Source organism: Pollachius pollachius, assembly GCF_949987615.1.
Source record: "Pollachius pollachius genome assembly, chromosome: 9".
Lineage (NCBI taxonomy): Eukaryota > Metazoa > Chordata > Actinopteri > Gadiformes > Gadidae > Pollachius > Pollachius pollachius.
This window is the reverse complement of record NC_136942.1, coordinates 3,306,846-3,319,806: the sequence shown is the minus strand read 5'-3', so window position 1 is coordinate 3,319,806 and position 12,961 is coordinate 3,306,846. Positions and strand designations below refer to the sequence as shown.

At 47.1% G+C, this 12,961-nt stretch overlaps 1 protein-coding gene across 1 annotated transcript in view; it reads right to left on the bottom strand.

The window, feature by feature from the left end:
• The window catches only part of LOC307080571 (A-type voltage-gated potassium channel KCND2-like), a gene marked incomplete at both ends in the record, with an annotated part of 37,874 nt that extends 30,638 nt beyond the window's left edge, over positions 1–7,236 (bottom strand). The window contains one exon of the mRNA XM_079743339.1: positions 6,125–7,236. Within this exon, the coding sequence (XP_079599465.1) occupies positions 6,125–7,236 (1,112 nt within the window). The remainder of the gene's footprint in view (positions 1–6,124) is intronic.
• Positions 7,237–12,961: the final 5,725 nt, after the last annotated feature.

The following is a 12,961-nucleotide window of genomic DNA, read 5'->3' as shown; positions in this document are numbered from 1 at the left end:
ACTAATCTTCGGTGTTACCTCGCAATTCACAAGATTGCAGAAAGGTGCTGAGTAGAGCGGAATGTAAGGAAAACACAGATACTGTTTCTTATTTCAACACACATGCTACACTATCAGAGAGAGAGAGAGAGAGAGAGAGAGAGAGAGAGCCTGGCCACCCCCCACCCTCCCCTTTAATGCAGCACATCCAAAGTGAATAAACGACAGACCCACCCATGGAGATAGAGCAATATTGGTTCTGCCACTAAGATGGGCTGTCAAAGAAATCAAATCAAATCAGATGGCGAGCCGTTCTGTCCACGCGCTATAGATTATTTATCAATCTGACTGTCTGCAGTGACGCATATGCCTGCTTTTACAGTCAGTTCACACACACACGGCCCTCCCATCAGGCATAAACCTCCCTGGCCATCATAGGTTTTCCAGTGCACGGTCCAGTGACCGCACACGCGCCCCCTTTGCTGGTTCCGATGGATGATATATGGTTTGAGAAGTGAATACAAATCGTTGCAAAGGCTGTTGAAAGGCCACGTCCTGCATTCTACATGTGCGTGAATATATGTGAAGTGCATTTTTCATTTAACTTATTAAATATGAATGCTCTCACTATGGTGTTCATCCATTAATGAATCTCTTTTATATTACAACTGAAGAAACTACAGAAGTATATACATCTCCTAATGAGGAATTGTTAAGTATCAGCCATGTCCAGAGTAATGAAACCATAAATATTCTCGAAAAAGTATTTTTTTCTTTTAACTCAGAACCGAAAGATCTAATTTATTTCGCCCAGGTCCTTTCACAATTACATTAATCTTAAGACCATGACGCATAAAACATTTGTATGGGCAAAAAAGAGGCAGCTCAAACCAGCACTCATTTCATTGGCAACAACAAGGCCCTCTAATGAAGTCACCTGTCTCCACAGTGTCATTATACAGTTCCCTGCATTAGCATCACTTACCCTGCACTCCACACACTCACACACACACACACACACACACACACACACACACACACACACACACACACACACACAGCAAGGCTGGCAAGGCGCAGCCCCTTGCTGCAGGCTCCATGGCAGCGTACAACACAGGACATCAGCCACTCCTGGAACCCAGCTCACATGAGTCATTGCAGCGAGCGACAGCAACATGTTGGAGTTCTCACTTATATACATACTGTACGCATAATGAGTTAATGTGGTACACGAACGAGCGCGTGTAACGTACAACGGCACATGTGTGAGATGCGCTGCACGACGCATTCAAATGGAAATGGAAATCCAACGTGCGACTGCAGAGAGGGCGAGCACATTGCTGAAAACACATCAAGCGTCACTCTCTGCCCTAATGTGCTTGTGTAAAATAAAGAGAGGGGAATTGTCTCTGCGTCGCATGCCACGAGGGACAGGGACGGTGAGTGGGGGGAAGGGGGGGGGGGGGAGCTATCATACCACATGAAATTCTACATCATCACCACAAAACCATTTGTTATCTCTTAGAAACAGATACAGTCAGAAAAAAAAAGCAAGAGAGGGGTGGCTCGGAAAGTGGTTGAGGATATTTCAATTACATTAGACATGCATGGCAGAGTCTGGACATCAAACGCTCTCTCCTCCCCTGCACCACATCTCCCCATGAAGTGCACCCCTTTGTGATGTCAGCACCGTTTGATTATCAGGGGGTCTGCAGCACTGGTGGTGGTTTGGGTGGTGGTGGTGGTGGTGGTGATGGTGGTGGTGGTGGTGGTGGCGGCAAAACTGGCAAACCTGATCATGATGCGCTGGCCCATGGTTTATGGAGTCTTCATTGACCCTTGCGTCTGTTAACCTTGCCTCTTCTGTCTCATAAATCCTAGCATGCAGCTTTTATATGGCCCCCCTCTGTCAGGCCCCCCCTTTGAAGTGGTATTCAGTGGGCGGGCCCAAGGGGCTTGACAAACTGCAACGCCATAAATTGACTCCATCCCACAGACGCAAATGTGTATGCTAATTAGTGAAACAAAAGGACAATGTGTGTTGTAGTGTATGTACTCGAGTAAGCCCACACACACACACACACACACACACACACACACACACACACACTTCTCGGTGAATAGCATGAATATGAATATTGAGAACATGACTTGTATGACAAGCAAGAACGACTGTGTGTGTGTCTGTGTGTCTGTTTGAGTGCGTGTGTGTGCGTGCATAATATACCTATGTGCACACGCCTGTGTCCGAAGTGTGTACGGGGGTGCATGTGCGTGTGTGTGTTTTTTGTGCGCGCGTGTGCAGGCATTCATGTGTACACTTGCATGTGTGCGCAGTACATTCGTTGCATGGGTACAAATGTGCGTCCGATGCAGTGTTTACGTCGCTGCCCAACCTTGGACTCCCTGTGGGGGTAACGCTTGGCTTCTATTGTTTTCACAGCTGCTCTTGGGCGAGTGCACTCCATTACACCTTAAATCACTTAGGAGACATGACGTACCAAAAAGGACCCAAAAAGAAAATGGACCGACCTCCGGCGACTAATTCACCCTGACCGCGAGGATCATGTGAGGCAGGCAGGGGCAAGCGAGAACACATCGGCACGTTAATGAAGTGCACCGCCATCCGGATAGTGTAATAAATGGACGGCCGTAAAATAAAACTATCGATTCCATTAAATCACGTCGGCGAAATACTGCACCCAGAAGTTGGTGCAGAATCCCCCCCAAGACGAAGGGCAGCACAGCTCGGATCTAGAGAGGGTCTCCCGGAGCTCCCGCACACAAACGTGGAACCACCGTTTTCCCTCCTTCGTAAAATAGTCCAAACCTCAGGTGGGCTGGCCAGGGACGTGGGCGGGGGCGGCAGGGGGCGCCAGGGAAAGGGGATGTGGTGTTGGGGGGAGGGCGAGGCTAGGTAAGCGAGCATCCCAGAGCATCTGCAGAGATTAGGCTCAATAAATAGAGAGGCGTAAGCGGGTCCCCGCCTGCGTTCTGGAGCCGTGGCCGCGGTGCCGCGTAGACAAACCCGGGCGTGACACGCAGCTGCACAGCGCTATCGATTCTCCCCCCCCCCACGGGTCCCCAGGCAACCTACCCTCCCGCTCAGGCTGTCTGCAAAGTGTCTCTGGTCCCTGCTCCACACACACCGCCGCCACCACCGCCCTCATCGCCTCCACCTCCACCCCCGGCCACAACGTCGGCACGTCTGCTTAAGCACGATCAATGGCCCATCAACGGTTGGGTTTGTCTTCCACAGAGTGTGAGCAGGAGAGGGTGTGTGTGGGGGGGATCGGTGAGAAGGAGAATTGGAAGTATATGTTGTGGAGAAGAATGATAGCGTGCAGGGAAAAAATGTGGGGGGCTATCGTATTGAAATCAAATGTTTGGAGAGGCTTTTGATTGAGGTTCCTGTGGGGAGTGCCCCTGGCCGTCCTCACCCGCTCCCTCTAAACAGCTTATATATAAAAGACACCGCCGCTCATATCCAGCCTAAATAACAATTTACACGACTTGAATCAATCTGTCTGCATGCTGTGCTGTGAACTCTTCCCTCAGAAGCTTCAGCAGCAGATAAGCAGCCCTTGAAGGTTACAGGAGGAAAGTACCATAAGACATTTTCCTCATCTCGAGCATTGCCTCAACGACATATAATTCACCACGGGTATAGGGGGTTGAGAGGTTTTTTAAATCACAGATGCGCACACACACACAAAAAAGCACACACACATGCGAATACATGCATGCACACACACCCACACACACACACACACACACACACACACCCCTAGAAGCATTGATGGATCAAGATTCTGTCCTGTAATGGTTTTTGGAGTCCCCACTGGACATAGCCTTTCAGGCTGCAGATCTGTCTGCCAGGTTTTACAATGGAACGTGTCCCCATTAAAAACATCACACGCAAATCCAGCTTAAGCAACGACAAAGGATATTTCAGGATGAATACAGAAATATATCCTGGAGAGATAAAACATGCAGTGTTGTGTCTAACACAATTCCACTTCTATTTTGGGATCTGAATCTGTGCGGAGTAGCTTGCCAATGACATTACGTTAGGATACAAGTGGAGGGAACAGGGGGAGAGCATCCACACGCTCCCCTGTTGTCGTTTACTGTGAGTAATAGTTCTACTTGTGTTGAATAAGAGAGGCCCTCTTGCGCCTGTACAAACCTACCAAAGCAGTGGCATGCCACCAATGACAAATCACAGAAAACAGTGTGGGCTGTTACAATTAAAAGGGGCTAAGAGTAGCATTATGATCCAATGGGAGGAGAAGAAGATGAGGAAGAAGAAGAAGAAGAAGAAGAAGATGAGGAAGAAGAAGAAGAAAATGAAACAGCAGATGAAGGAGAAGAACAAGAACAAGAAGCCAAAGACGAATATGAGGATCAGTACAAAGACGTGAACCGGGGTGTTTGCAGTGTCTGAAAATGGCAATACATTTTAGGGCACTAAAACTATCCCATGAAGCCCGGTTATATCTAGTAAACAGCCATGCTCACCAGAGGTTGAAATTAACTGGAATGCTTTGTCAAGTCCTGTTTGAATTTTATGTTCATTTAGTATACGATTTAGCACCCAACATAGACACCTGCTAAATGAGAATTTTGGGAGGATTACTAAACCATCTTGAACAGCATGTGATGAAAAATTAATTAGTGACATCGGGTTTGAAAAAAATAACAGAAGCAGTGTAGAGTATATATACCCCAAAATACCATGCAACACCACACGACTAAAATGGCTTTCCTCTTGCAAAAATAGACAGCATCATGGCACGCCATAATAACGCTCCTCTATTGGACAAGAATAACGGCAGAAGAGGATTTTTATCATGTAATAATTATAGATAAAAAGCCAATAAAAAGGGACAGATGGTCGCTCTTTTGAGGAAGAAAACCCCCCACGATGAGTGGGTAACCAGCTGCCTGTGACTGAATGGCTGCATCAAAGGGCAATATGAGAGAAGACTACCAAACATCCAACACTCACGCAGAAAATATTGTGCTCTACTTGTTGAGAAAATATATGTGACCCTGCGTGCAGCAATTATAACTTACCGACTGCACAGGGCACTGTAAGTCTTCACAGGCAACCACCCTGGTGAAGGCTACTGACATTTTTATACCTCACCCTGTCACCTGGTCACTTGCTCGTCACTTCCTCCCTCTCTCTCTCTCTCTCTCTCTCTCTCTCTCTCTTTTCCTATTTCCCCTCACCCACTCACAAGCAAAAAAACTCAGCAAAAAAATCACCAAAGCTACAGGATGTATGCGTTGTCTATGGCATGGCATAAACACACTAAAAACGATAACCTGATTCAACACAGCACGTTTCAGAATAAATCACAATCCCTAACCCTAGAACCGAGATATTGTTACACAATAGAAATAGGGTCTCTTCATTTTTTTTGTTACCCCCCCCCATCCGACTCTGTGACTTAACACTCTCGCTCCAGTGAGCCAGAGGCCACTCTGTAGCGGTTGGGTGACAGTTTAACGAGGAGACAGATAGCGGCCGGTCGCCGCTGATGGAACTTTTCAGCACCTCGGAGAGCGCCCCACCACAGCCGGTGAGGCGCAGAATGCAGAGGGAGAGGGCCAACAATAACCCTGGCGCACGGAACAACGCCTGAGTGCACTCATCAATATATTCATTGAGAATAATCTTCTTAACCGCGATTAATTATTTCATGCGGCATCAGCACGCGGCGCGGGCTAATTTCATTAACATGAAATCACATTTAAATATTTACACCCTGTTGAAAGGGAGGGAGGGGGGCTGAATAACAACCCCCCCACACACACCCCCGCCATTTAGTTAATGATTGAAACTACTTACATGATTTTGGCCGGTTGCCAACATGTGGGCCTATTCGTTCTGCTACACCTATTCATACGGTACATGTTCTCTATCGCGTGGAATCATGAGACAATTAATGAACTACTCAGAAGGCATGATAATGTTTGTGGGGGTGTATCCGTTTACCTCCAAAAGCTAGGCAAACCCTCCAGGGCTAAATAATAACGAGAGAATGATTAGTAGTGTGTACGTACACTCACACACACAGAGACACAAACACACACACACACACACACAATGATTGGTGCAACAACAGCCCCTTACCCGAGTGTTGTCATGGTGACAATGGTGTACCAGAACGCGGCGGGGATGCTGGTGAACTTGCTGGCGGTGGAGCCCTTCTCCGCGTAAAACATGACCGTGGCGAAGATGATGATGGCCATGGTGAGGGAGAAGAGAAGGAAGCCCAGCTCCGAGGCGCAGCTCTTCAGCGTGTAGCCCAGGATGCGCAGCCCCGCCGAGTGGCGGGAGAATTTGAAAATCCGAAACACCCGGAAGACCCTGAGGGTGACGAACGCGCCGCTGACCTGGTCGTTGTCCGTCATGACCAGGCCAATGTAGTAAGGCATGATGGCGACCACGTCGATGACGCTCATCACGCTCTTCATGAACTTGAAGCGGCACGGCGCCGCCACCAAACGCAGGAGATACTCGAAGGTGAAGATCATGACGCACGCGGTGTCCAGACAGAAAAAGGCCAGCGCGTAACGGTCGCCGCACGAGAGCTCCTTGGAGCGGTTGGGCATCAACCCGCACGGGACCGTCTCCACCACGTTGGCCATCACCGAGATGGCGATGAAGAAGCCCGTGACGTAGTAAAAGACCAGGGCCAGCGTGCTCGTGTGGGGGTTTTCAAAAGCCCGCCAAAGGTACTCACGCGGGGTGAGGTTGACGGGGGTGGTGTCGTTACTCTGGTCCATCTCCTCGTCGTCCTGGAGCCTCTCCGCGTTCTCGCGCCTCCGGTCCTTGTACTCCTCGTAACAACAGTCCCCGATGATCTCGGGGATGATGCCAAAGAACGCCAGCTCCTCGTCGTACGCGGAGATGCATTCTTGCCGCGGATAGTGTAGTTTCCCCGTGCGGTAGAAGTTGAGGATGTGCCTGAAAATATCAGGGTCACGATCAAAAAAGTATTCGTTCGTCTCCTCGTGGAAAAAGAAGTCCCTCTCCGTGCTCCCCAGCAGAGTGTCCGGGTAGCGTTCCAAGGTGTTTTTCCACGTCTGAAACTTTGTCCCGCTCACGTTGAGGATGATCAGTCCCTCCTGTGACTTCCTCTTGTCCTTCGGGGGGATCGGCATCGGCGCGCTCGCCACGGGCATCCACCCTATGGCCGCCGCGCGGGCGAACGGGAGCCATGCCGCTACACCTCCTGCCATGCTGACCCAGTGCTCAAAAACAAGCCCGCTCGGATATCACAGTGCTATGGCTCGGAGACGAATCGCATCTGCAGAGAGAAAGAAAGGCATATATATATATCTGTAAATTAGCCCTTAACGCATATAGCCTATATAAGGTGCTATAGATGCCGCATGGCTTTGTCAGTCTGATCCGCCGTAGCAGAGATCCGTCCATTTAGTTAAAGAGAGGTTGCGCATAGCAGCGATGGGTTTTTTAACTCCGGCGCCTTCCACGTTCAGTGTGACTGTTTAGTTTTTCTGCGGCAAAAAAAAAAACGACAACATAAAGTGGATTTTTCCCAAAACACAACCTATCGAAAACCCATGGCGTTTTTTCCCCCCGTAGCCCCCCCAAAGAATCCTAGTGCTCGAGCCACCTACCTTAAAGACGGGGGATTTTCTTCCGGTGGTTTTCGCGCAGCGTTCAACGAGGAACCCTATATGTTTAGAAATAATTGAAATCCACCGCCCATGTATTTTCTCACTGCAGCCCCGCGCTACGAGCAAAACCACAGCATGTCGACGCATCAACAAGTTTCAACAATTAGTTCCTCGGGCGAGTTGACGTTAGTCCAGGCAGTTTTTTTTTTCGTGCATTCACGCCATCCGCGAGGGAACCGATCGCCAGCTGGTGTGTGTGTGTGTGTGTGTGTCTGTGTCTATGTATGTGTGTATGTGTGTGTGTAGCCTTGCATTCGTTTCCCCTCCAATGCAGCTATACTCCTCAATAAACTCTGCTTCACTCGTCGACTGCAAGACCACCCCCCTAGGAAACCGACTGCGAAGAGGAGGAGAAATAATATGCAATGAGAGATGAGTGGTCTTTCTGTACTCAGAGATCCCTCCTCACGGTCCAGGAAGGGGGCTATACCTCCCCAATAGCCCGATTGCAGCCAGAAGGCAGCATCTTCCAAAGGTTGTTTTTTTTTATCCGTTCTGCGGAAGCGAGATTTGTTCAATGCTAGGCTTTGATTCCTTCCAGATAGGTAGGCAGTATCAGTCCAGTAAATCCCAACTAATGTCAACGGCTCTGCATAAGAAGGCTTTCATTTTACAACACCGTTACCTCTATTAGGTTCCTTATCGTTTCTTTGCTCCGTAAATAACACGTAAGTTCTAAGTTTTCTTCAGACTTTGCCCAAAAATACATAGGCTGTAAATTTTTTAACCAAATATCGATATTTCTGAGCAAGAACCGATAAAAACAACGAGGAGAAAGTACAGCCCTAATCCTCGTCGCTTTGCGGGCCAGCGTTTAGTTTGAACTCGAGTCGTTCGCCTAAAGGTCGTGCTAATCTACACGGACTTTCCCAATAGAACGTTCCAACCGTCTCTCGTGTGTTTCCAGAACGCAACGCTGCCTTCTCCGGTTGGCGCGAGACAGCGCCGTTGAAAATGACGTATAGGGGCTCCGTGCGCGAGGACAGGACAGCTGCGTTAGCGCGTGCACGGCACACACAGAAGCATGTGCTGCTGCAACGCGGATCGACTCCGCGGGAAAATAAAAAGGGCTGAGGAGGAGCCGATCTCCCTCGAGCCTTCGTAGTATTTTGTCGACAGTTTTTGCCGAAAGATTTCGTCAATTTCATCAGTCAGGACAGGCGTCAAAATCTACCCTGTCACACTGTTTACTAACCTGCCAACTGCATACTCTTTAATGTAGCGGAGTTTACCAGTCGTGGCTTACCAATGATCCTACGTTAACCTACACGATTTCGGGGTCTGGTTATTGATGGTAGTCAGAAGTGCCGATTGCAGACTATCCAATGAGAGGGACCCGTCGAGTGGGGCATATTTATGTAGCCTACATCGTTAGCCATGAATTGAAGTTGTAAAAAACCTTGTCCAAGAACCAGAGTCTGGCTACTCTAAAAGTTGTCGAGTGGCCAATCCACGGATGAGCATGGAAAACATTTGTTTTAATTAGTCGCTGTGGTGGGCATGGTTTATGTTTACAACAGCAAATCAAATTGTCAGAATTGAAACGCTCGGCTTCGACGGAGATAACTTTGATTTTCCTTATATCTATAACTTGTCTCTGTATAATTTTCGATAATTACTTTTTTGAATGATTCACGTAAAAACGATTATTCTTCCACCGGCCTACACGCAGAGATTTGAAGAAGATTTTCGCAGAAGATGTTACGAAATGTAGTGTACAGAGCTGTAGAAGAACTGTAGAGCGTGACACTGTTAGCGGCCCCGAGCTCAGAGTGTCGTCATCCATGAAACAAATGTAGACCACTGTCGCTTCCCAGAGGCCCCAAGGTCTTTACAGATCAGCAGGGCAGGCCCAGAGATATGCTGATTATTTCAATATCGCTGTGTGTTTATGGATTCAATCTTTTTTTTATTTTTTTTATCCTTTTTCGGTATTCAAGGCTCCAAATCCCAGAGCCAACCTGCCCTGCTGATATTGAGATATTCGTATTTTTGGGAGTGTGCCCATTTAAAAAGAAAAAAAAAATGCAATCCAACCAGTTTTCAGTACAGTTTCCTAATGTGGATGTGAGCCGGCCGGTAGACAGTGTAAGTAGGGTCATGTCCTGCCCAGTGGCTGACATTGAGGACATGCATTGAATTAGTGAGAGAGCCTCTCTGGGATTTGATTGTGTAATGGGGATACATTTGTGTGAACCAGTTTCCATGTCCACTGCTGTGTTGTAACATAATGGCATTGGCAACCAGAATAAACACACATGTACTCGCATACAAACAGGCACACCCCGCCTGTCTATCCCCAACGCCCCAACACAGCCCAGCAGCTGGTTTTGCATGCTATCATTTGGCAGTGTGTTTATCTTACAGGTCTGTCCAGTGTAACATATTTAGTGCCGTCCCCAGTGTGCTACATTGCTTTTCCACTCTATATATAGGGCCCGGTCCAGTCTAATGACGGAGATGATTAAACAGAAGGAGCCCTTTAACTGAAGACATGCCACAGCGTCCCCTCAAAGAGTGCTGCAGCCTTTAAGGGAAAAGAAAGAAAGAAAGAAAGAAAAACATAGATATATGTATAGATAGATAGATAGATAGATTGATTGATAGATAGATAGATAGATAGATAGATAGATAGATAGATAGATAGATAGATAGATAGATAGATAGATAGATAGATAGATAGATAGATAGATAGATAGATAGATAGATAGATAGATAGATAGAGCTAGATCGATCGATAGATAGATAGATAGATAGATAGATAGATACATACATACATACATGCATACATATATGTAGATATAGATACAGATAGTAATACATTGATGAATCTTAAATAACATCTGAATCTCTAGATACACAGAGACATAGACGTCCAGGCGTTGGGGATGTTCACCACACAGAGGTCATGGGAGAGAAGGCTGGACAGAACATGTCTCGCAGCCACTATCACAGTGGTACAGGTCTTAATAGACCATCAAAGAACGATAAATAAAACCCTGACGGCGTAAAAGAAGACAGAGATCACAGCCATTAATTATAAACGGGGTTACGGAGATCCATAACTAGCGCATTAAGTTGTGACGCAGTCCTAATGAAGCCCCCCGCGGCCCCAGTGACACTCTCACACCCTGAGGTGAAGGATCTCTCTCTCACACACCACAAAACACCCCCCTCCTCCTCCATCCTTCAGCTCCCTCCCTCCTCCTCCCTTTTTTTTGTCCTCCTCATTCCCTACCTCCTCCTCCCCCTCCCTCCCATTCCTCTGCCTCCTCCTCCTCCTCCTCCTCCTCCTCCACCTCACCTCAGCTCTCTAATGAGTTATTGACCCCCTGCGGATGTGTAAAATAGAACAGGTCTCTGCATTGTGTTCCGAGTTGTCTCAAGCGCACACGCACATGTGTGCGACCAAATGCGTGTGTCAGTGGAAGCGGGCTGTGTGTGCATGTGAGTGAACCTTATATGTGTGTGTGTGTGTGCATGGATAAATCCCTATGCATAAAAAATGTGTGAGTATCCTTGCAGCCAGCTATGGGTGGCTATTGTGGTGTCTGTACTGTACTGCAGGGGATGGGGACTGTGTGTGTGTGTCTGTCTCTGTGTGTGTTCTGTCTGTCTGTCTGTGTGCGCACGTGTATGTGTGCGGGCGTGTGTGGGAGGGGTCTGTTTTGTGTTTTGATGACACCATGACTGGGTTTTTTCTCCGGCGGTGCTTTGTGGGATAATGGCGTAATAATAGATCTATAGACCCATACCTACACACAGTGTAGAGGGAACAGTTAAACTGCAGGATGATATCTGGCTTGTTTTGTGCCTGTAAGCAACGCGAGAGCACTAGACTAATTCCTCTAGCACTTGACAGTTTGCAATGGAGGGGAAAAACCAACAGGGTTGATGAAATGAGACTGGTCATTTTGGGACATTAATAATAGATCTTAGGCGCTAAAACGCACTTGATGATGATGATGATTCAACTCGATGTGTCATGGACAGGTGTGCCGCGAGGCTAAAAAGTTGGTTTTGTTTTGTTTTTTTGTGTTTTTGTGTTTTTGTATCAGGGGAAAGTATAAGTAATAGGGTTCATTTCAATCAGTGAAGTTAGAGGGTAAGATTGAGCTGGACCTGGGGGGCGCTATGTTCTTACAACAAATCCCAGTCCTGATGATGTACTGCTGGCAAATATAACTGGGAAACTATAATTCAAGATATTGTTATGATGGTGCTGTAAACTCTACTGTTTTTACCACCTCTACTTCGGCTATCATTACTCAACTTTTGCTACAACTTCTACTATGACTATCACTACTCGACTTCTTCAACTTCTACTATGACTATCACTACTCGACTTCTTCAACTTCTACTATGACTATCACTACTCGACTTCTTCAACTTCTACTATGACTATCACTACTCGACTTCTACTACTTCTTATATGACTCTCTCACTACTCCACTTGTACTACTGCTACTACAACTATCAAAAATCGACATATCATCTGCCACCACTTCTATATATAATCATATAAGTATAAGAGTAGCAAACTCACAAGGTCAATCCTTTCCCACACCAAATGATTCAATTACCCAGACACTTCTCTCTAGCTTGGCAGTATCACCTTCTGTTTGAGAGGCACAGACTCATGCTTTTCGAAGGCTCTGGTAATTAAAGCCAAGAGCGAGTGCACAGGGCATTGGCAAGGCCAGTGTTAAATCTGTAATCATTTTCACAAGCCCGCCATCCCTCTGAAAGGAACCCTAATGGTGAGATGCACAGCAGATGCTGTCTGTATCTAAATAAGTTCATTTTTTGTAGCAGGTCCCTGCAATTGTATTTCCTTCAAAAGAACCAGTGCAATAAACTGGGATAAATCCTATTTTTTCCGCCTCGCCGAACCTAAGCCTTGCGCAAGTTTTTTTTATAGCCTTTATTTAAGCAGTTTTTCATGTGACGAAGCAACAACAAAGAAGATACAGAGATTAGTCTCCAAGTGTGGGACTGGATCAGACTGCAGATGAGCCCGGATATTTAAAGTATTGGTTTCTCATTTGCCGCACGTCATTTGTGCCGTTAACGCTGGGGCACGGTGAAGGAGGGACAAAGGGAAGGGATCTTCTTCAGCGTGGAATAATATTTGCCTGACTTGCAAAAGTTAAGGCCTATTTCGCTGCAGTTAGCTTTAATACCTACTGGCCGCAGAGGACCGTGGCTACTTGGCATAGTGGCCAGAGTGCTTGAACCAATTTTTCCAGGTTCGATCCCCAAT